This window comes from Nilaparvata lugens, chromosome 4 (assembly GCF_014356525.2).
Source record: "Nilaparvata lugens isolate BPH chromosome 4, ASM1435652v1, whole genome shotgun sequence".
Classification (NCBI taxonomy): Eukaryota; Metazoa; Arthropoda; class Insecta; order Hemiptera; family Delphacidae; genus Nilaparvata; species Nilaparvata lugens.
Genome location: NC_052507.1, coordinates 29,956,867 through 29,980,971, shown reverse-complemented (window position 1 = coordinate 29,980,971; position 24,105 = coordinate 29,956,867). Strand labels below are relative to the sequence as shown.

The window sequence follows — 24,105 nt, the reverse complement described above, 5'->3', positions numbered from 1 at the left end:
ATATATTAGCTCAAATATAATTAGAATATATTTATACCATTTACCATTCAAGGTATCCACTACAACAAACCATAAAAATGGGGGTTTTGCCATAGAGACGATACATTTGACTAAACATTATGGAATCTTCAAAAATCGTGCAAGAAAAATAAGGCGAAAGTAGGTATCAGAAACTAAAAACCGAAATTGAAAAGAATATCCGAATTGAAACAGAGTTTTCTTCAATTCGAAGCTTACTCATACATCTGAGTACTGGGGATGTTCTTCCTCTTTGTCCGATTTTGAACCAGTTTAACCGATATCAATTTTATACCTTCTATGTCTTGAATTCCAAGTAGAAAAATGGAGGAGCAATCGAGAATCAAAATGTATGGAGTATCATTGTTGGGGGAGGGTTTATGATTTGAGAATCTGGAGTAAATTCCAAAAAATGTTCTTCAAATTCAGCGTTACATTGGTCCTGGTGGCTTGAAACAGATACATTTCTGAACATTCCATGAACATAACCAGTAACAAGAAATGCTGATGACATCCTCTGAACTGTAAACTTAGTAAGGCGTCCTATGGATAGTCTTCATAGTCCAGATCAGAATTGATAAAAATACTGAACTATACTGATCAGCCTCCTACTCGTTGAGAATATTCCTAGAGGATCGATATCACCTATGCTATGTGGGACTGGAATCAATATGGAGCACACAATCAGCCTGAAGAAAGTTGGAGAATCCAATTGAAAAAAGAGGTGCGCTTGTAATTGGCAATTGAAAGCAGAAGGAAGAGTTGCACAATCATTCAGTTGTCATGTCACGTAGCAAAGCAGTCCGACAGACTCAATTCGAATGGGTAACAAATTAGATAATTCTTCTCATTTATACACGCTGGTTTCTCGTGTCTGTCAATTGCGTAATTTGAAACAGAACCAATAAACCAAGAATTGGAACAAGAATTCAATTATTAAATTGCTTTTTACGAGTGACGTTCCAAACTTCAATATTTACTCATCCGGAATTTTAGAAAATATGAACGTATATGACGTCTAACATACCATATTTTGTCAAATAAAACTTTTTCAATTATGCTGATTATTATCATTTTTCTGAATAAAACGAATATACCTCGATTAACATCGATTAATATCGGATGACGTTGATGCAAACATCAATATTTACCACTTTGCTATTATTGTCGAGAACAAGTTATTTCTCATTTACACTGATCATAACTCACCGTTATGAATGGAAGTATAATCACATGTTAAGGAAAATTCCTGTGACTTGAGACTTGGGCCTCAATTTTGTCGAAAACAAAATCGTTGAATTATATTGACCATAATTCACGCTTATGATGAAAAGAGGGACTCTTCTGTCCTTAGCCTATTGAAATAGGCTAATTGAGTCTATTGAAATAGACTAATAATTTGAGAAAATTATTGAAAGTGAAGATTTAACGATACACGAGTTACTTGAAATGTTCAGCATGTAAATGAATAATTATTGATATTCTCTATCACAGTCACTTTATTGTTTACTAGGAAACTGTTTGTCTATGGAAAAATTGTGTAAAATAGAACTTCGACTAAATCAAAACATCATATTCGAGGAAATATGGAAGAATCAAAATCAATTTATAATTCTACTCAAAACCACAATTTCTAGATCATTCCTTGTCTATTGACTAGGACAAAACTTAATAAGTTTGAAGTTTGAAGGGAAATTTTCCACGGTACGTTTTACATTATGTTTCTCCGTAAAGAGCTACTACTGTCAAAATGACAAGATTTTTATTAAATGGTTGATCATATTGATCTCCCAATAATATTATAAGATTATGTTTTTGTTGTTGGATGAGTAATGAGACTATGCTTGGAAAAGTTTTTCAAAAAATCAATATTCCTTAAACAGAAATCATCCGCCAAGTTCCATCTTGTTCCTAATGCTTCCTTCAATTTTATCGACTAAGCTGCAAGGAACTGTTATCCTTAAAATCGTGAATAATTCTTTTTATACGCTACTGATTACAAACTTCAAAATGGCAATGATTACTGCGGATGTAAAATTTTTACTTTTGTTATCTGGTACCGGTGGGCCTATAGGTACAACGTTTGTTATTCCAAGAACGTTATTAGCGTTCCATTCACGTTTCAAGTTTATTCATGGATTTGCCGTGTTGAGAAGATGGAAATGTAGTTTAGAGACAAAAATTCAATCTTGGTCCCCATAATAATTTATTCTTTATTGGAAAGCATAGACTTCACAATCACTCTGTCTGAAGATGATTTCGCTTTGAGCCGTTGCAGACGGAATAAATCCTTCCAATCAACTTCTTTGGAACGTCTTCTAAGAAAAACAAATGCAGTGATTTGCAAAGATGCTGAACGATAAGATAGAATGAGAATGATAAGTCCAATATGACAAGAAGAAGAAGAAGAAGAAGAACGCCTCAATAATGTCAACAGTTCAGAGAAAGGGAAAAGATTGAAGATCAAAAGTAAGTCTTTCCAATAATATCCTTCAAAAGAATCATGAAATCCTGCTCCTAGGTTCTTGGTTTTGTTTGTCGGTGACTACAGAAGTAATCGTTCCAGAATGGAGGATTCTGTGGGACTTGCCGGGGTCGAAACTCACATAACTTATACTGTTTGCAATGAAGAGATCATTCTTAATTGTAGCGTTTTTTTCCTAGAACTAAAAACCTTTGCTCCGAAATGATTATGATATGAATTGAAAAAAAGGAATTGAACTACCAATTCCTATAATATATGCACATTATTTGAATTGATCATATTTATTCAAGGGTAACTAGTCCGTCAGGCAATTACATTGGAGTAGTAGAAGTTCACCATAAATTAAGAAAATCCAACACGAAATAATTAAGTTTGAGTTTTTCTATTATTTTTGTAAATTTTCAAATAATTCGCCCCACATGTAAAGTATTTTTCGATCCATAAAATTTGTCTCAAGTGTATTCAGTTTATAGAATTGAATTTCCAAGCAATCGCTTCTTATTGATCCAATTCGAAAGTATGCTTTAACTGAGAAAGTTTAACTATTACACTCACACAAACGAGAGTAGTTCAGCTGGAGTTGGTCATGTTTAGTATCTTTGGTCATGAGTATTATCAGAAAAGAATGAAACACAATAACTTTAGGAATAAGGCAGTCTTGATAATATATTAGCTCAAATATAATTAGAATATATTTATACCATTTACCATTCAAGGTATCCACTACAACAAACCATAAAAATGGGGGTTTTGCCATAGAGACGATACATTTGACTAAACATTATGGAATCTTCAAAAATCGTGCAAGAAAAATAAGGCGAAAGTAGGTATCAGAAACTAAAAACCGAAATTGAAAAGAAATATCCGAATTGAAACAGAGTTTTCTTCAATTCGAAGCTTACTCATACATCTGAGTACTGGGGATGTTCTTCCTCTTTGTCCGATTTTGAACCAGTTTAACCGATATCAATTTTATACCTTCTATGTCTTGAATTCCAAGTAGAAAAATGGAGGAGCAATCGAGAATCAAAATGTATGGAGTATCATTGTTGGGGGAGGGTTTATGATTTGAGAATCTGGAGTAAATTCCAAAAAATGTTCTTCAAATTCAGCGTTACATTGGTCCTGGTGGCTTGAAACAGATACATTTCTGAACATTCCATGAACATAACCAGTAACAAGAAATGCTGATGACATCCTCTGAACTGTAAACTTAGTAAGGCGTCCTATGGATAGTCTTCATAGTCCAGATCAGAATTGATAAAAATACTGAACTATACTGATCAGCCTCCTACTCGTTGAGAATATTCCTAGAGGATCGATATCACCTATGCTATGTGGGACTGGAATCAATATGGAGCACACAATCAGCCTGAAGAAAGTTGGAGAATCCAATTGAAAAAAGAGGTGCGCTTGTAATTGGCAATTGAAAGCAGAAGGAAGAGTTGCACAATCATTCAGTTGTCATGTCACGTAGCAAAGCAGTCCGACAGACTCAATTCGAATGGGTAGGAGCAGAGCAGATGTTGTGAGCATTGGGAGACCGGCAGAGACTCAGAGAGGCAATCTGTACTGTCAAGTATTGTGCTATAACTACAAGCAAATGCTACGAGAATGCTCGTTTTAGAGAATTGCTTGACAGGAACATTGTTATGGAAGTAAAGTGTATCAGCTACAACTGAAATGAGCGATCTTTTTGAATAATTTTCTCAAGGTTGTTGATGGTAGACCCTCACAGTTAGTTGAATCTCGTTGTACAGTGATATTATTGAAAACATGACATACCTACTGTTTCAGGTGGGCTTAGTGTTATAATGAGACAAAGATACGAAGAACAAACCTGTTCCAATCAAAAATCGCCTCGGCACTCTAGATCAGCTGTGCTTCTAGAATTAAGTTTGTTTTTCTGTTCTTTTTCAAAATTATTTCTTTAATATATTAATCTTCTCTATTCAAGTGATAATAATGTGAAATATCTGTGTTATTTTTTGTTTTGAAGCATCTAAATTTGAAAAATTTACTTTGTGAACATATTAGTGGTCTGAAAATTTTGTGAAGTGAAGAGCTACAAGACTTAACCTATTTCGGACTATGTGTAACCATATCTAAATTGGGGAGAGGAATAGCACAAGGTTACCTTATTTTTCCTCTCCCTATCATTTATATGATGTATACTTATTATATCAATCAATAAAGAATAAAGAATAAAGAAAGAATAAAGATAGAATATTCTTAGGCTATATGTTTCAGTATCATTAACATTATTGTTCAATTGTCATGATAAGCAGCCAATATTGGACCTCTCTTTTATAAATCTAGACCTCTCTCTTATATTGCCAGATATTTCATGACAAATTTCCTTACATTTTGTCTGAACCATAGTTTTATAGCTTTAGCCATTACCTGTGTTGTTGAGGAAGTGATATTGTGGTAGATATCCATATTGAATAAATACAATAACTTGATACTGTTAAAACCACTAATTCATTAAAAAAAATTAACAAAATATTATTTGTTGTGGCTGATACACCTTTATTATCGGTATCTAGTTCATAGGTGAGTGAAGTCCTACGATTGGCCATTAGCTGTTAATGAACATTGGCCATTAATGAAACAATGAACCAGCTCTGCCAATGGCCATTCTCAAAACATGGACATGAGAGAACGTTGGATAACATCAAATAAACCAAGTAAATAACAAAATCAAAAATAAAAAAGATGAATGAGAATAACCCAATGTTTGACACGTCTGTGTATTTCAAATAACTCCATGAGAACAGCTAGGCATCAACATATGAAGAGAAACTTGGTAACTAACAAAACCAAAATATGTGTGAAATTCTCACAGTAGGAATGTAAGGATATACATAAGCACACTTGAAACGGAAATACAGAAAACTACAACAACCATCACCAATTCAATCATCACCTCTATCTTCTTTCTCCTAAGACTTGGCTCAAGCATATCCACTCCTGGGATCATATTTTATCAAAATTACTACTGTCAAGTGAAGTGATAAATATACCCCTTCTGAATAGTCACGGATCATAACGATACATAGGAAGTAAAAACTATTCCTCAAAACCTCGAACACTCCAAAAATTTGACTCGTCTTGAGTGAAATGTAATTATTTCTCATCAAAGATAGAGAATTGAATTTAAAATTATTATATTCGAAATCTCATTAACTAATAAAGTAAAGTGGGAATGCTTATTTCTGTCTGACATCTGGATTTGTCGGAAATTCCAGATTACTGGAAAACGAACTCAAGGTATTTAGGGCACCTTGTAGGAAGATTTAGATTTAGCAAGTTGACTTTTTGTATTCAAGTTGTTAAATACTCCAGAATGATTAATCGAAAAATTTATTCAGTTCGGAATGAATTCCCGGAACGGCCCCTCATTGGACATGGTGTCTGGACTAATAAGAAAACCTGAAATACGATATTGAAATTTCTAATAATTACCTTATTCTCTTCTGTTTCACACAACCAACTGAATTTCCTTGGTTCTGAAAGTAGAAGTAGAAGAAAACGAAAAGCCCAACTTTTTCCTGATTGGATTGACGAGTAGAAACACAAAGTCTCTCTTGCTGAAAGATACGGCAAGTTTTAATCAATAGAGGAACTTCAATCTGAACTTCAATCTGTTAAACGTGATAGAGCTAGCCTCAAGTTTTCGCATCCGACTCAATTAATGTAAACAATCGATAACAATGCACTAGAGCCATTGATTTATATTCATCAAAAGCAACAGTTTAAGTACAGTATAATTATTTTTTTTAAATTATGTCAAGGGCCCAGGTTAAGCTTTAAGTATGAATGAGTATACACTTCCATTTCAATCTAAATTTGAAATCTCAATATTCTCTTGCCAATTAGAAGGTCTTTCAAATTTCATGTTAATATGTGAAACTATAAACGTACCATACTTGAAAATATCATAACTTGATGAACAGCTCATGTGAGTACTTCTCCTCATTATTCAGAACTTAAATTCACATTCAATGCAAAGTCTTCACATTCAAATGACTTTGCAATTATTGGTCTCAAACATAACATGGTCCAACAGCATAAATATTATGCATTTGAAAATTAGCAAATTGTATTCGTATAAGTGCAGTTAAACTCCTTGGTTTGTGTTTGTTACTGACTGCGGTTTCATATAATTATTCGAGGATTGTGGCTGCTGTTGAATTTGAGTAGAATTCAAAGGGAAGCGGAATAACTCAACCTCAAACACGAATATTCAATTTCCAATGTCAATAGATGTCATTCCCTCCACCAATATTGAATTAAAATTTTCTCACCATATTTCCTCCACAATATAATATCCTAACGATTGAATGGCAGGAACTTTCGAATCTCCAGCTTCATGGAAATTGAAAATCTGTTGATTTATTCAATCAGCAATTGGATATTGAGCGGTTGCGAATATGGGAAAGAGTTATTAAGTTGACAAATTTCAATAAACATCTATATCAGTTTTCAATATTCATCAAACATTTCTGATTGGAAAGAAGTATTCGATTGCGCTCTAACCTCAGTAATAACATTACTGATATAAAAACTCTTGATTGCATTTCAAAATCATAATTGGAATCCACAGCTTTGTATTGGAAAGGATAGAAGATCTTCAAGAAAAAAACAGAGTTAAATAAAAATTAAATAAATAAATTGTTGACGATATATGTGTGTGTTTTTATTTCATTATGAAACGGTTCTACAACATCGACAGTGACTCAGTCGAATCTTTAGAAAGACAGAGAATGTAATTCTCTGAGAGGGACAGCAATTTCGAACAAAACAGGAAGTTGAAGAGAGACAGAAAGAGAGATTGATTGATTGATTTATTTATCACATGCCAGGTCTTGAAAAACCTATTGCTTTTATAACATTACAATTATACATTGCGAAATTACAAAATAATAAAAATGAGGAATATTATTCGAAATATACAAAAGAAGAAATAATAAGTAAACTCCAGTTAAAAGTAATTGAAAAATATAAAAATAAGAAAAAAAAGTATAACCTCATTACAATTTTAAAATATTAAGATATGATGAAGAAGGAAGTGAGATAGAAATAGAAAACTGTAGTTTGAGAGTAACCTTACACCGGCAACGATATTCAGAATAAAATTCCGCAGAATAATAATATGGAATCAGTTTTATCCTTCTGGAGAATAACGCACAAGTAACAATGTATTCTGTAGATACTAGATTGCTGCTATGTAGAACGATAGAAATATAAAGTGCACTTGAGAAAATGAGAAGAAGGTGGAAGGTAAGAAATTAATTGATTGACAAAGATGAGAGGAAGAGAGAAGAGAAAAGAGAGTGGAGTAGAGAGATAAGGCCTATGGCCTACAAGCCTGTGTGGCTGGAAGATGGAAGATTGTTATGTGGATGGGGTGAGGAACGGGAGCGAACTAATGATAAGGATGCAGAGCTTAATTCCAGTCACGAGGGAGGTTTAATTTGCATCTTTGGAAGGTGTCATTTCATACACAAGAGGGAAGATATCCGTTCATTTCTGGCCGGCCCTAATCTCACCAACTGCGAGAAACCTGATTATTCTCATCCAATGATAATGCCTCAATTCATTTTGCTCGGCTACTTGCCAGAATGCACTTAGCACGCCAAGGGAGGCCGCAGCTTTAGTTGCTAATATTCCCAAAGGAATTCAGCTGCCAAACGAGAGGCAGACAAACGCCTGTTGGCAAACTGAATTTATAATTGCATCTGATATGATACTCTTTGATCATTTCCTGCTACAGGATTTTGTTCGACGAACAATTATTATTGATTACTGCTATCCAATTCCTTTCTTTTCAACTATTACTAGGCTACGGTATAGACTAAGATATTATGGAGATGACCAGAGTTTTACTCTATCCCATTAAATCAATCCTTATCAAGTCTTATAATATTTCAGTTTTTGCGATATCGATGGAGTAAAAAATTTCCTACTATTCACTCAATCTGACAAATATGCTAATCATGTTGCATATTATGTAATTCATGAAGTGAATTTATAACGTGTTGAAACGAAATCAATACTCCATTATTTGAGGATTCGACTGCGTTCAAATATGTTTCTTGTTTGATATTATAACTATACTTTCTGTGAATCACATGGAATAAGTTTAATTTGAAAAATATTGAAATTGTAATCTCCTGGTTCCAAAGTGGGAATTATAGTTGTTAATTACGAAATTCCTTTTAGACCTATGTAAGTTCTGTACTATTTACGCAATACATTAATCTTCCGTCCTAAATAATATGAAATTTATTTGAGAGTATTTTTTCATTATTCTTCGCAGATGAGACACGTGATCAATCACCGCACTCGAGAGCTGGAAACTTCAACTCAATACTTATGAAGCATTTTGATGAAAATGGGACTTCAACTCTAGTACTCATTTCTCTTCAGATGTAAATTAATGAACAGCTAGCCTCACATTCATCCTCTCAAAATTATTCCAAGAAGTCTCTCGCTTCATTTTTATCATCCTACTGTACTGTATGTCAGAATGATCTAGAAACATGAGAATGTACGTGATGAGTGATTCTCATTACAACGGAAATTGTGTGATGCCAAGGAAATATGGTTTCATATTTTGACACAGGTTAACATACATGTTATTCATGGCTGCATGAAATATGAAGTTTGTGCCCAGAGATTAATCACTTGCAAACAAGTAACAACAACAATGTACGATGCTGGAGTAGAGATGAATCACATTTGCATGCCCACGAATACTATATTACTATTTATTTCACTATAATAGAATATAGTTCCCGTTTGCTCAGCTCTTGTTAAGTAAGATTTACCACAAAATATATCTGAATGCATAGGTTCAGAAAATGTAGAAATGTTACATGAGCACGTTTACTTGTTATAAAGTCAATGGTTACTTACTAATAACGATATTAGAAAAACAGGCAGCCTGACAGTCAAAACGTCAAACATTTATTTCTTATGGACCTTCAATAGGATAATGAATAACTAATTAGTCAATCTGGGATGGTGATTTGACGGTGATTATTGCTCTAGAAAAGAATCTATTCTGATGAGAAGTCACAATAAATTTCTACATTGCATTCCATAGGCTACAGAGTGATGAATAACAACTGGAAACTGGTCTAGAAAGAATAGAATTTTCTGTTTATCGGTTTTTCTCTTGAAATAAGTAAATCAAGTTTTTGATGAAAAACAACTTAATATTGTCAAAGACACTGATTTATTAAAAAAATTAAGGCTCTAGTTTCGGCTGTTACACCCTTACTAATATCTAGTTAACTAAATGCCTAAACATTGAGCAGCAGAATATAATGTAGTGCGGGTGAAGCCCTACAATCGGCCATCATCTGATGATCAATGAATGTTGAGCTCTGTCATTGGCCGAGACTAGACACGCCAGAGTTTTTCCAATATGGTCATGAGAGCCTTTGAACCACAACAAAAATAATACTGAACATAAACTCAGTAACCAGCTTCTTGAACAACCAACTTCTACACAGCTCTCCAGTTACTGAGTTTTTCTTCATTATTATTCGTTGTGGGTCAACAGTTATCATGACCATTATTTAGAATAATTGGATGTGTCTAATCTCGGCCAATGGTAGAACTCAACGTACATTGGTCAACAGATAATGGCCAATCGCAGGGCTTTACTCGCTCTACTTAATATGCTGCTCTATGTTTGAGCTTCCATGGTTGTTAATGTTGTAACAACTGATACTAGTATCTCAAATTATTTCAATAGATTAGTGGTTTTTGAAATATCAAGTCGTATTTATTCAATATGAATTCCTACCACATCACCTCCACAATTTCACAGAAAGTTGAAATCAAATTTGTGCTTATCACGATCCTGTTCAAACAACACTTGAAAACTTGGGGTGTAATGTGTATTGAAAAGTGGGGTCTCAATGGCAATTCTACTACATTATTCAACAGAATCCAGTTCTCGGTCTGGCTGTCACACTGGATTCATTTTGTCGGGCAATAATGTTCAGCAGCTTCTTTTGGGAAATCAATAGCATTGAGTGAAAGCTTCTTATTTCCTGCCTAAGAGGGATTTATGTAGTAGAATTTGAGAAATAAAATGAGCAAAATATACAATTGCTTCATGTTGTGAGCAGCATATTCTCTGTAATCATAAATGGTTGGTCTGGGTATGTATTTCTCGTTGACTGTCTGATTATTTTCATCTTCAGTGATGATGGAGATGATAATCCACAATACTCTACTTGTAAATGTCCATAATGTAGGCCCATTTAAAGACTTTTCATACAAATATTGAAGAATCGCTGCGAATTGGTTTTTGTTATTAGAGAACTTTGAGCTCAGATAATTTATTGAAAATTAAAAAAAAAATATATATATATATACAGTATAAATTAAAAATAAATATCAATTGAAAATTTCCATTCGATCAGAATAAGTAGTGTTCATAAATCCGTTTCAAAGCCTAAGCTCTTTTTCACACTCTTCGGTGATCATATCTGTCTCTTCCAGAACTAGAAACAGAGAAAACGTAATCCTGAAAAACAACTTACAATGATCAAATAAAGCTGTTCTGCTTGGTCCACGAGTGTGACTAACCATGTATACTTACTTAGTTTAAAGTAAAATATTATGTTTGTGTCCTAAAGAGGATTTTTTCAGAAAATCCATTTAAAAGTGTACAAAACGATGAAGCTTAAGAGCTTGTGGTTTGGATTAGAACACAGTTGTCATAAAAGGGACCGCATTCACCGCATTATGGCTTATCACGTAAACAGCTCATTGTTGAATTGCCATTCTGAAAGTGAGGAAAAGAGAAAGAATGAGTAGTAATGATGTTTGTTGAAAGAGCAAAATATGGTGTAGGAGTTGAAAAGGTAGAAAGTGATGAAGACTGTATACTGATGGATGGGGAGTGATATAAAACAGTAGTAGAGAGTATGAATGCTAGAGAGAGACAGATGAGGAAGTAGGAGCGAGATTGGAAGTTGGAACGAGGGAGAGAGTAAATAGGAAAGTAACCAGCATTACCGTGGCGCGTTTATTCCTCAGTCAGTGATAAAATACACGTCCTACATAAATTGGTTCCAAGGTGGCAGACCGTAAAACGTAATCTTTAATCCCAAGCTATATTGTTCTTTGTGCAAAGTTGACCCAAATTCTACAATAGTAGCCGGGGTTTCCGGGCTGTAATAAATGATAAATTCAATGTTAACAGAAATTCTATTTCAATCTTTCTTATACTTGAATCAAACAAATGAAAAAAGTTTTTAAATTAATTCATATCAACATCTTACTTGAAGAAATAATCTCATAATATATTGAAATACCCCTTATGACTCATGCCTTCTCTTGAACAAACATATTCAACGTCGTATTCTCACATGGTACTCACATCAGAAAATTTGTAAAATGTGCACATACAGCAAAATGCTTCGTATATATTCGAGAGGATACACACTTTTTGGAAAGTGGAGTTAGGTTAAATAATATGCACATCATTAATACTAGTATAATTATGGTGTGATTAGAGTCTGCTTAGTTTTTCTACTAAGATCCTATTTTTTGTGGCAATTTCAACAATCTGTATCAGGTTGCATTTGGTTCAGCTAAGTTAAGGTTCTGTAATGAAGGATTTGCTTACAATGAAAGTAGAGACATTTGTAGTTTTAAGCTTTATTTATTTGTAAAAATTGAATTTTTGAAGCATTTCATCAACAATAAGGACCGGTTTCCGAGCTCGGGATTTGGCTAAGTTCTAGACTTTAAACAGCTGGAGTAAGAAAATTGGCTTTCCGAAACGGGGCGTAGTCGTAGTCATTGTCAAAGTCACGTTTCAATTAAATTTCAAAAAAACTAGAAAATTAAACTCAAAATAAAATAAAGAAAAAATAGTGTAAAGTTTCAGCTATTTTGAATTATTTAGAAATGTTTAATTTCGTCAAGGAAAAACGTTTCCAATTATAGAAATGAGAAAATAAAGACTGAGACTACTGTTATAAAAACTGCGACGCTCCGTTTTGGAAAGCTAATTTTCTGACTCCAGCTGTTTAAAGTCTAGAGCTTAGCTAAATCCCGAGCTCGGAAACCGGTCCTTAATTGTCACAATTATCATCTTCTCTTGAGGAAAGACATGAATGTATAAAGAAATAATATTATCGATGGATGTAAAATACATTTCATATTTTTCTCGGTTTCTCTTGGATAATTCATTGAATGTACATGCATTATGAGAAGTAACATCAATACAACATAACTGAATTTATTGACTCTTAATAAACATGTCAATTGTCACATTTCCCAAAACTTTATTCTATTGTTACAATTGTACGGACCTAACGGCTATTTGTTCATAATACAAAATGCAATTCTCAGAAGTTCATGGAAATTGTTCTTCTATTACATTTAATTCTTATAAAAATGCCCAAACTTCATCAAACAATAATTATAGTTTCACGATGATTGATGGAAGAGGAAAGAGTTCGGTGTTTCACTGTATAATGTAGGAATTCTCTTTCAATGAAGACTTCATGTATCAAATTTTTAGGAGATGAAAATATATCAATATTTATGATAGATAGCTGTATAGAACTCATTATGATTGATGTCTATCAGATTGGGATAGTATGTTTAGAACTCTGAACGGAACTCAAGCTCATTGTTAAGAGCTCCAACGTGTAGGCTATAATATTAGAATTTTAGAAATTTTGAAATTATATAACTTTGATGGGCCAAGTACTTGAACAATTCAAAAGCAAATTATTACTACTTGAAGCTTGTGATGAAATGGAACAAAGCCTTCATCAAAGTGGCATGTGTGCTGTTGGCTACCACAACACCACAACATATGTTGCGGTTGAAATGTCTCTGCAATCTCCTATTATATTCTCACAGGAGGAAAGAGACATTCAGAACTTTGGATAGAAGCAGCAGGAAATAGCTTCACGGAAAGTTCAACAACTAAGTAGCTTTATCCACCTTCAGCCCACACAGGGCTTTCTCGCTAATATCAAAGATACGTTGTTCCTACATGACAAATGCATGGGTTGAATTGATGAAAGCTTATGAATTGACACAAAGCCAATATGATTCGGGTATTAATTAATGAATAAATAGATAGATCAATATATAAATTTCATTAAACGATCCAACCTTATCGCCAACATGTCTACAGAACCCAATTTTACGTGTTTTTTGACAAAAACAACATAGGCTGATGATGAAAAATTCTGAAGAAATTCTGAAACCAATCAATAACATAAGCAAAAAGCAGTAGATACTGTGTCCCACTTCAAATCGAATAACATGAATAATAAAGAATTACATTCTTTTTCACGTGTATCTCCATCAAAATATTAAACCAGTATCAGTAGTAAAAAATTTCAAGGAACCCGTCTGATAATTATTGAGATCATCATTATTCTCTAATATAAGAGATCAAAAATAAATTTTTCCTCCCTTCAATATTTGAAATCGGCCCAAATTGAGGTGAATATATATACCATTTTTGACTTATCCCAGTTTCAATTATTAACAACTTAGATAAAAACATATTAAATTGAACCGAGAATAAATTAGTAGTTGTAATGAATTGGTAATTATAAAATAATCATTCTAGTTAAGAAGTGATAAATCACGAGATTATCATCAGTCTATTATAGAACAATCGAAAATGGTCTCTAAGAATAGTTTTTAAAAATCAGTGGTTGTAAAAGTTCTAAGTAGTTTTCATTTAACTAATCAGAATCAATAGAATAGAAACTTAATTTGTCACAAAAAATACAAACAAATAACACAATGAATGATTATTATATTTGAGAGCTTTGAAGTATTCTTTTGTACGAATGCTAACGTTATAGGAATGAATTGGACTTTTATCATTATCGAACTTGTGTTGGTGATTGACAACAGGCAGCATCTATCAATAGAATAGATACTCAATTTGTCACAAAAAATACAAACAAATAACACAATGAATGATCATTATATTTGAGAGCTTTGAAGTATTCTTTCGTTTGAATGCTAACGTTATAGGAATGAATTTGACTTTTGATCATTATCAAACTTGTGTTGGTGATTGACAACAGGCAGCATCTCTAGCTGCGACCCCTCAGGCACGGTGCAGAGGGGCCCCTGGCGCACGGGCACACTCTCCACCGAAGTGAGGCTAGTGAGGACGGAGCCGCGATGGTTGGGCAGGGGGGCAGGCCCCCCCTGAGGTGCCTGAGGCCCCTGGATGCGGGGCGTCTGCCCGGTGGTTCCCTTGTAGCGATCGGCCCGCTTCGAGCAGAGACCGTAGCGACTGAGCAGGATGAACATGTCGCGCCGGTACTGTTGAGTGAGCAGAGCGTACAGGTAGGGGTTGGCACACGAGTTGAGTGGGTAGAAGAAGACGAGCAGTATTTTGGTCTTGGAGAGGTCGATGAGTGGATGGCCGGCTAGGGCGGTTAGGCCGAAGAAGGCGATTGGCGCCCAACACGCGAAGTCGGTGAAGACGAGCAGAGCCATCCGCTTGGCCACCCGCATGTCGGAGCGAGCGAGCGTCGCCACCGCGTCCTGGCCCTGTCTGATGCTGCAGTACATGCGGCTGTAGCAGGCGCAGATCGACCAGAACGCCAGTCCGTTGAACATCAGCAGTGTCGTCAGGTAGCTCAGATCAGCCATCGATTCCTTCTTCATAGGCAGGCAAATGCTGCAAAATCAGAAATCAATAGTCAAATCAAACATATGTTTTTCTATAATCATAATATTTTTAATTTTCCAATGTTTTATTTATTGTTATTGGCAACTGTCCAAAACAAATTTTATGGGATATGGATTTTGTCCAGGTGTCCATGAGTTGAGGCATGAGCATGTTTGCTGAGTTGAAGCACAAATTCAAGACGTCTACTTAGTTTATGGATACAGTAAGAAACAATTCAGCAAACTTTTGGCAGTCAACTGTCATTGTGAATCTTATGATATACCTGAGTAGTACAATGGAGTAGGAGAAAACGTTATAATATAATATTCGAATACATAGAGCATAGAACATTGATGAATGATATCACAATACTAATAAATTAATCAATACTTTAATAATTGAATGAAATAATGGAAGAGCTACAGAGTTCAAATATAGTATGGTATAAATCTATGAGTGGCTATACGAACAAAATACTAATTTTGCTGGAACTCATGATTGCTTACAGTCCATAAAACTCTGAAAAAGTAACTATCCTTCAATTTATACTATGCAAGTTATGAATGTGTCAGTAGTAGTGAGCTTACTCAGCATTAGCTATTCGATGAAACCTTCACTGTTGGAAAAAACCCTATAAAACCGATAAACAGATATAATTTATTGTTCATGGTCCACGTCTCCTATCGTGTGAAAGTAAGCCTAAAGCAGCCTGCGCGCCGTGCTTAGTCCATTTTCGCTCTTCAACTCTGAACGTCAGGGTGATGTCCAAAGATTCAGTGAATAAAATTTCTTTTTTAAAAACTTGTCGTCTTCATAGACAAATCTTAACTGCAGTATATTTTACAGAAAAAGGACTGTTAGTTAGTAGTACAATCTTTCATTATTGTAGCGTTTTCCTTGAATGGCTCTTTTCTCCTTCCACAGTGGTGATATTGCACTGAATTAATTCCATCCAGAATTAATGGGGAGTTCCAGATATGGAAACATAAAATAGAGGGTGATTCACGAAGTTTTATACTAAAATTTCTATTCTCTCATCAAACAATTCATTCATTAGGCTTTTTCATTAGTGGAGAAACAAAAAAACGTAATTTGTTTTCAACTGATGATTGGTAAAAAGTCTTCAAAAACTAGAAACTAGTCCATACTGGACCCTGTAATAAATTTCCATTACAGTATTGAGTCTCAAACTTCTAGGTTGTAATCGAACTCAGTGGCTCAATGCCAAAGTCAGTCACTTTCCAGTTACCAACTTCGATCCCAACTACTTAAACTGTAAGTGACTTGAAGGCTATAATATTATAGAGTCTTCTCAACTGACAGTCCAACAGTTCCTTCCACAAGATTGCCTTTTCAACTACTTATCAATTTATTAGTATTTGGTTCGCTTCAGTGAGGATGAGAGATATTGATTGATGCATGATATTCAACTGGATTTAATCGTGGTTAGAATCTTTCTATTTAAATTCGAAAGATATTATTGATGGAGGTAAGGGTTTTATACTCTACTAGCCGGCTGGCGGCAGGTTAAAGCTTCGCTCGCATCCCCTTCGCAATCAGCCAATAATGAATAATAATCATGAATAATGAATTGTCTCTGTGATAATCGCCATATCCGACAATGGGAACTTGCAGGCTCGCTTCATTCAGAAGCTAATTGCAAATTTTCAAGCTAAGTGCCTAGAAGAATTTTGTGTTCAACAAAATGCTGTTTTGAATCTGTGTACCAAATTTGAGCATTCTTTGTTGATTATCACCCAGAAGAAACGAAAAAAACGCATTCATTATTTATTCTATTCCTATATCTTCTATTTCTTATAGAAATGTTATAATCCTACTCATTTTTCTTTCCATTTCCGAATTTAAATTCAATTTCAAGCCGTTCATTACAAAGAAAAAAAGGAAACTGAACTAACAAAATATAATGATTCTATAAAATAATTTACAGAAAACTACCAACAGTTTTTAAGCACTGGAGCGGCTGAAATGTGATGCAAGTTACAATATTCATCTGTCTTTTGATTTATGATACTTTTTTGTCATACTAGTAACGTCTGAGACAGCTCGAAAAGCTGAATTAATACCAGAGAATAATAAGTTATAGGGGCTATTGATGAATATTAACTCGATCATGCCGCGTATGCAGGTTATTATCCATAATCCATCTTCCGATCTAGAATATTGTTGTCCGATAAATGACATGTTGATAATAATATTATCATTGTCAAGAAACAGTGGAATGCCATTTTATCCAACACAGAAATAATTGTTTTAAAAGTACTCGACAAAGGATAATTTATTATTTTAAAAATGCATCTGATTGGAAAAGTCTATCTTATTGAAAAATGCATTGTGTTACTTTTATCAAACAAGTGAGAATTGGAAGTAGCTATACGGAGGGGGAAAATTGAAATATTATAAACATTAATTGAGTATTCACGATGGAATACGATAAAAAATCAGAAAGAGACTAATCTCGAACTGTCGCAATAGTTACAAAACCTTAGAGAGAATCTAACTTATGAGTTGAATCATATTGAAACAATTTATTCAATCTATTCATGAATAGTACATCTAATAAGTGAGTAAGTCTAATACATCAAACGAAGTGAGGGAAATTATACAGCGTTCATCCGTCGACTACCGTAGTTTGGTCTGAATCCCAATTTTTTCAATACATTACCATAACAATTAATCGTAATTGATACATTAATACTTGAAACTTAGATCTTGTGCTTATATCCTAAGTAAGCTGAATAAATGAGACAATGAATAAAATTATGCTTGTGATAATTAATAAAATTATGACAATAAGTAAATATTATGATGGTGAATTCATTATGATAATGGATAAAATTATTATCAAATTGTTATTAGGCCTATGAATAAAATAATGAGATAATGCATAAAATTATGCAAAAATCCATGAAAATGAGTAATTTCACTGTTCTTACTTAATATTCAAGCTTTATCCATAAAACTTGTTTACAAACTATGTTTGTTCATAAAGTTTCCTTATGTTGTATTTTGATACTATAAGGATATACTATTGAGCTTCTCCAAATAGCTTAGGAAGGACAAAATATTGGGTATAGGGACAATCTAATAAAAAGACACTATATTCTTTCTAATATTGAATTATTCCCTCTTCACCAATTCAATTTAATACTCACTTTCTCATTCGAACCATAATATTAAGATAATATTATGTGCTATAATGCTGATAGTATCAGATCTAGAATACTAGAATGTAACAGAAGTATTACAACGAATAAGAATTCGACAAAAATGTTGTTCTCCAATTCCGAAGTGTGAAAATCTGTTTGAGATATTTCTCCTTGTAGCAAGGAAAATTTATTACGAAGAGTGAAATTATTGAATAAAGTGCTCAGCGAGGATATTATTGTGTTATCTCTTCTCAGGAAAATAAAAGATCTGGCTCGAAGGATTCTGCCGCTCACCACTTTATCCGATAACGTCATGATGTATTTGCGCAACTAGAATAAGAGGGATGAAGCCTTCGTTTTAAACGTTTGAATCAAGATAGCGAACGGGCTGCTGATGATGTCCTTTCTACCCCAACGCTTCAAATCCTCACGGGAGAAAGCTTCCAGAAAGAAGCTTCAATGCTGTAAGTCCGGGTCGCCTCTTTTTTCTGCTCACAGAAGGTTGACGACATTAAGCTTGGGATTGTAGTTGAAGTTTTCGAAGTGGTTTGCAGGAGAACATAATAGTAAGTGTCACGTGATAGGCGGGTACTGAATCGCTTTTGTTTTGTGACATCTCTTCAGCTTCTGGATTTCTGTTTCCAGCACTGAACGGACAGCATGTACTTTTGTGCGGAGGAATTCTAACGAACAATGTGTTCATCGCGTGACAGCTTCACAAATTGATAAACGTCATCTTCCACTCTATTTTCCTCAGTGACAATAAGTTAAAAGTAAACGTATACTATTCATCTTGAATTAAATATATCATATCTAATCAATCCCATGTGATTTATCATCATAGTCTTAACGTCTCACTTTTATCTGAATGGAAAGAAATTACATCTTTGGTATTCATTAGTTATAAACTGAAAGTTGAGGAAAATGAATGTAATTGTTATCTATATTTCTATTTGTTCAGTTTTTCTTGTATCTAAATCTGTAGCCAACTTATTACTATACTCTTGACGACTGAGAATATTCTAATCACTGAATTTTCATGTTCATAATTTTGAATTCACGTTTAGGAATTGTATAGCCGACTCCTCTGAATATCACTTATGAGTTCAAAATCGCTCCCGGTGGAGCGAACACACCTACTGCAATATTGTAATACATTTCTATGGGTATTTCAAAACCTATATGGTACCTAATTAAAAGTTTTACGTGAAGAGCGCAAGTCATCTTAATTCAACGTTGAATCAACTAGCAAATTGTTCTAGTTTCTTTGAAAGGTTATTTACCTACTTTACCACACCATGCTGAACAAGCACTTAATTGAGCACTTAAACCACTCGCAGTCGATGATGAAGAGAACTCGTAAAATCCAATTGAGAGTTGAGCACAACTTTCGGTCTAGAAGTGATTATAAAGGGCTTTGTTTCTGGTTTAACAGATTTGAATGCTCCCATTTGGAGCTCAATCACATCTGTCCCCACTTGTAGAACGGACGGTGCTGTTAATCATCGCACTGGACATCCATTCGAGGAGTGATTTTGACTCTAGGATCTCATACCATGACCCGTCCTCAGCATACACACATCATCCTCATCAAAACTCCATTCCAATTCCATCAACTTCATGACTAGCAATACCATTCTTGAATAATTAACTTGAAATGTATAACGAAGTGAAATTTTCTCATGATAAACATTCCAACAACATAACATATAAATTCAAGTGTTTATAATGAGTATTTAGTATTACGTCAAGGCAGAACATCTCTTTGCAACGAGGATCTCTCTGACAGTGAAAGTCACAATCATAAATTGATTATAATAATAATTGTAGAAGATTAATGTGATACCTTTCACTGAATGATAACCTGATTACCTAGTAATGATTAGTAAAGCTCCAGCTATTACATCACTAACTTATTATATTGTATTGCTTAGCCTATACCTTCAGACAAACTATGGTATACTGAGCTGATTGTATTAACGGCATCTTAAGAGTAGTCTAGTAGGCCTATATCTTGGATTAGTAAGGAGTTAGAATTCGCCATGTGTGTGTAACTGGTTTAACAGATTCGTTTTCAAGACTACAATTATATACTTCAATTCTTCAATACGTTTCAAATACTTCAATTTGTTACGGGATCTTTCAATCTGGAAGTTTTCCATTAAACTTGACAAGCTCAAACAAGAGTGTACATAGTTGAAGAAATTATGAGTAAATTAGAAATAATACTGATATAGTGCATGATAGGGGAGATAGTATAAAACTAGTATTCGATCATGGAATTTTCGAATTCGTGATGTTTAGTTAATTCATTTTCGAATAAAACAAGAAATATTCAGAAGAACTTGAATTGGAAAATATATCTGCACATTAAAAATTAAATCTTAGCCAAATAGATGAAAATTTGCAAGCATCGGTATGGTAGCCTGTACCTCGGATGATCAAAGTTGATGAGTGAAGAGGTTGAGTAAAATCCAATATACCGTACCAATAATATCACCGTACAAGCAAATCACTATCAAACCATACATTCCATACAATTCATATAAAATGTGAACGTTTTTGAAGCAACTGACCTTGTTTTGGAGTAACTGCTGACGCCAAACAGTGGTAGAGCAGCCATTGCAGCGGCATACATCCAACCAAGAGCCATAATTTTGGTGGCAGTGCACAGCTTGAGTCGCTTATTGAGATGGATGGCGTAGGTGATGGTGTACCATCGCTCACCTGTGATCACTGTCAGTGTGAAAACTGAAAGTTCGCTGGCGAACACTGTCAAAAATCCGGCTACCTTGCACCCAACACCTGAAACACAAAAGTAGGTCCTTTCAAAAATCAGTTCATTGGTAAACTTATATGTTCATTGGAGTTTTTAATATCTACTGGGATATGGAGAAACTTTTTTCAAGACATTGTTTAATAAGTTATTACAAGCCTTCTATTGAAGTGACATTCGTCAATGCAGTGTTCTGTTAATGAAAATAAAACATTCTTGATTCCTAATACCTGATTCATGTTTCATGATTCATTATTAATGATAGGCCCACTTGATTCCTGACTCTTGAATCATTTTAGCACTAGAGGCTTATAATTGATATTGTAATTTTCTTCAATTATCATTCCAATTAATTAGTTAATATAATAATGTATTTGGATAATGTTACCACTAACCATTCTGCCAATCAATGGCGTAGTTGAAGTAGTCGCCGATGGAGCGCACATCGGTGAGGGCGATGAGGAGGAGGTAGAGGCCCATGCAGAGGTCGGCCAAGGCCAGGTTGCACATGAGGAACTTGGGCACAGTCATGCGGAAGCGGGAGCTGAGTAGCACTAGCAGCACGGCCAAGTTGCCAAGCAGGGCCAATATGGCCACCAGCCACACGGCCACCCGCAGCACCCAGTTGCCCATCAGGTCCTCGCACGGGTTGAACGCGTCTGGCCGCGGCCAGCACTCCACCTCCTCGTACTTCTTCGACAGGTTGCCGCACAGACGGTGCACGCGGCTGCCGGCTGGCGGAACTGTCACGTCTGAAACAATCATACCAAGTTTTCACTCATTATTTATACTCTTTGTATTTTTTTAGTATAAATTTGGAATTAAATCAATAGTCCACTCTGTATTGTAACTATTTATCCATATCATTGCTCCATAGTTGTAGTCTATAGGTTAATAACACGGTCAGTCACAGGAAACAGACGTTTTTCAATTTGATATTACGTATTCTGTATGAGTTTGAGAGGGGAGCCGAAGCCAGCTCACTACTTGTCTAATCATGCAATTCATTATGCTTGTTAATAAGAGTTGTTCAATTGTCATAATTCCCCTGTGGAAAGTAGAGCATCGCGTGTATGACAATTTTGTGAGGAATCAGTTATGGAACGCCTCTTTTGTCGATGTTCCTCGGCATGGAGACATTGCGAGCCGAAACAACATGGGGATGATGCCCTTTGTAGTGGAGGTGATTCAATGAATAGACCCCCCTCTTTCTTCCAGCACACATCTTTTTAGCAATATTGTCTTTTAATGTGTTAATATCATTGTTACTGCTATTGTTTTGTTGTATATTGCATTTCTCATTGTATTTTTATGTGTTGTGAATAAATTGAATTTAATTGAAATTGAAAATAGGCAGCCGCCGGGACCACGTCACACAGCTCCAACTCCGGGAACATGGAACGTGTAAGACGGGCTATATTCCCAAATCAAGTTATCTTTAGATTCGGTTATCTGCATTGGCCACCTCGTTCTCCCTTCAGACCATTCGATATGTGATTTTTGTGAGGATTTTTAAAGTCTCTTGTATAATGAGAACAAGCCTCGTACGTTGGGCGGATTGCGACAAGTTGTGGGGCGGAAAGTCGCTCAGATTGATCGTTAACTATTGATGTGAGTGGAAATAAACTACAGAGAGTGTCTTCACATATTTATCAGCGTGGTAATAGACACCATCTTAATTACATCATTTTTCGTGCATAGGTTAGTCGAATTGCAGGTATTATGTTCTAAGGAACGTATTTCTGCCAATGAGTAATCTTTAACACTTCAAAATAGAGAAGTGTTGTTCATTTGAAAAGCACTGTTTTCCGTGGTGGATCCTTTAAAACAAAACAAATCTACCCTCAACTCATGGTGCCTCTCTCATTCATTCATCGGATTCAACGCAATACATCCGAGATAAAATTCGTTTTATAAAAAGTGATATAATTTTTTATTGGCACTGTCGATTGAATATCATATTTTACTGCAGAGGAATTTTCATTCCAGGATATAGGAAACTGCTTCGTCCGATTACACAAAATTGAACCAACAATTCAATCTCTCAATCATCTCGAAAGGGAAGACAAGAAGCTGGAATTGCGAGAGCCAACTCAACTGTCAGTAAGTCGCTGATGGCTGACATTCAACTCCCACAAATTACATCATCAGGACTGCGATCGATAACAACTAGCACTTTCCGTGTTCCACCGCCTTAACAACCAGTAATAACTTCTAATAACGTTGTTGCCTATTAGTTCATGGAATAGGACATCAATTTCGCAATTCGCAGCATGCTTCATTGGATATTGCTGCTGTTCTCCCTCCAAGAGTATATAATTACCACTACTGCTATCATTTATTTGAACTCAAGAAGATTCCTTTTACTTTCCCAAATCTATAAATGGGCCAGATGATAGTATTTCCAATCCATCCCAATGTAGTATCGAATTTACTTTTTATTTCTTATACGCTGAAAATTGGGCCCAGTACCTAGAAACAATTCTGGAACTTTGAAAACAGATGAAAATTCGGATACTTGACTAAGAGAAGAAGTGGGTAGAAAATATTCTAGTGGAAGAGTAGTACTGAAACAGTTGGGATTGTATGGACGTGTACAGCGAACGGGGGATGATTACAAAACTTAACAATATGTAAATGTGAGAGTACATTGACAAAGAACAGTGAGAAGTTCTAGGTATTTCGTATGAGGATCGGATTAAGGAGATAGGACGGAGAAAAGGAGAGACTGTTCCAGTGATGAAGAGAACAGCAATGGATAGGGAATCAAGGAATAAATAGACTGAGGCTAACTCAACGCTATAATGGCCCACTGGGGAGAGACAGAGAAGTAGAAGAAGATCAAAATGTGAAATTCTATGGACGCTGACATTAATCTAAAGAGTTATTGAATTGAGCAGAGCTATGGTGTATGATATAATATGGTGAACTCTGTTTTTCAACGACAAGCTTATCACATCAG

The 24,105-nt window shown here is 34.9% G+C and overlaps 1 protein-coding gene across 2 annotated transcripts in view; it reads right to left on the bottom strand.

The window, feature by feature from the left end:
- Positions 1 to 12,177: 12,177 nt before the first annotated feature.
- Positions 12,178 to 24,105, bottom strand: part of LOC111053344 (lutropin-choriogonadotropic hormone receptor) — a 149,761-nt gene continuing 137,833 nt past the window's right edge. For both annotated transcript variants that reach the window (XM_039427303.1, XM_039427304.1), the window contains exons 13-15: positions 21,539 to 21,895; positions 20,944 to 21,172; positions 12,178 to 15,209 (exon numbers count right to left, since the gene is read on the bottom strand). In XM_039427303.1, the coding sequence (XP_039283237.1) occupies positions 14,546 to 15,209; positions 20,944 to 21,172; positions 21,539 to 21,895 (1,250 nt within the window). In that variant the 3' untranslated portion in view covers positions 12,178 to 14,545. The remainder of the gene's footprint in view (positions 15,210 to 20,943; positions 21,173 to 21,538; positions 21,896 to 24,105) is intronic.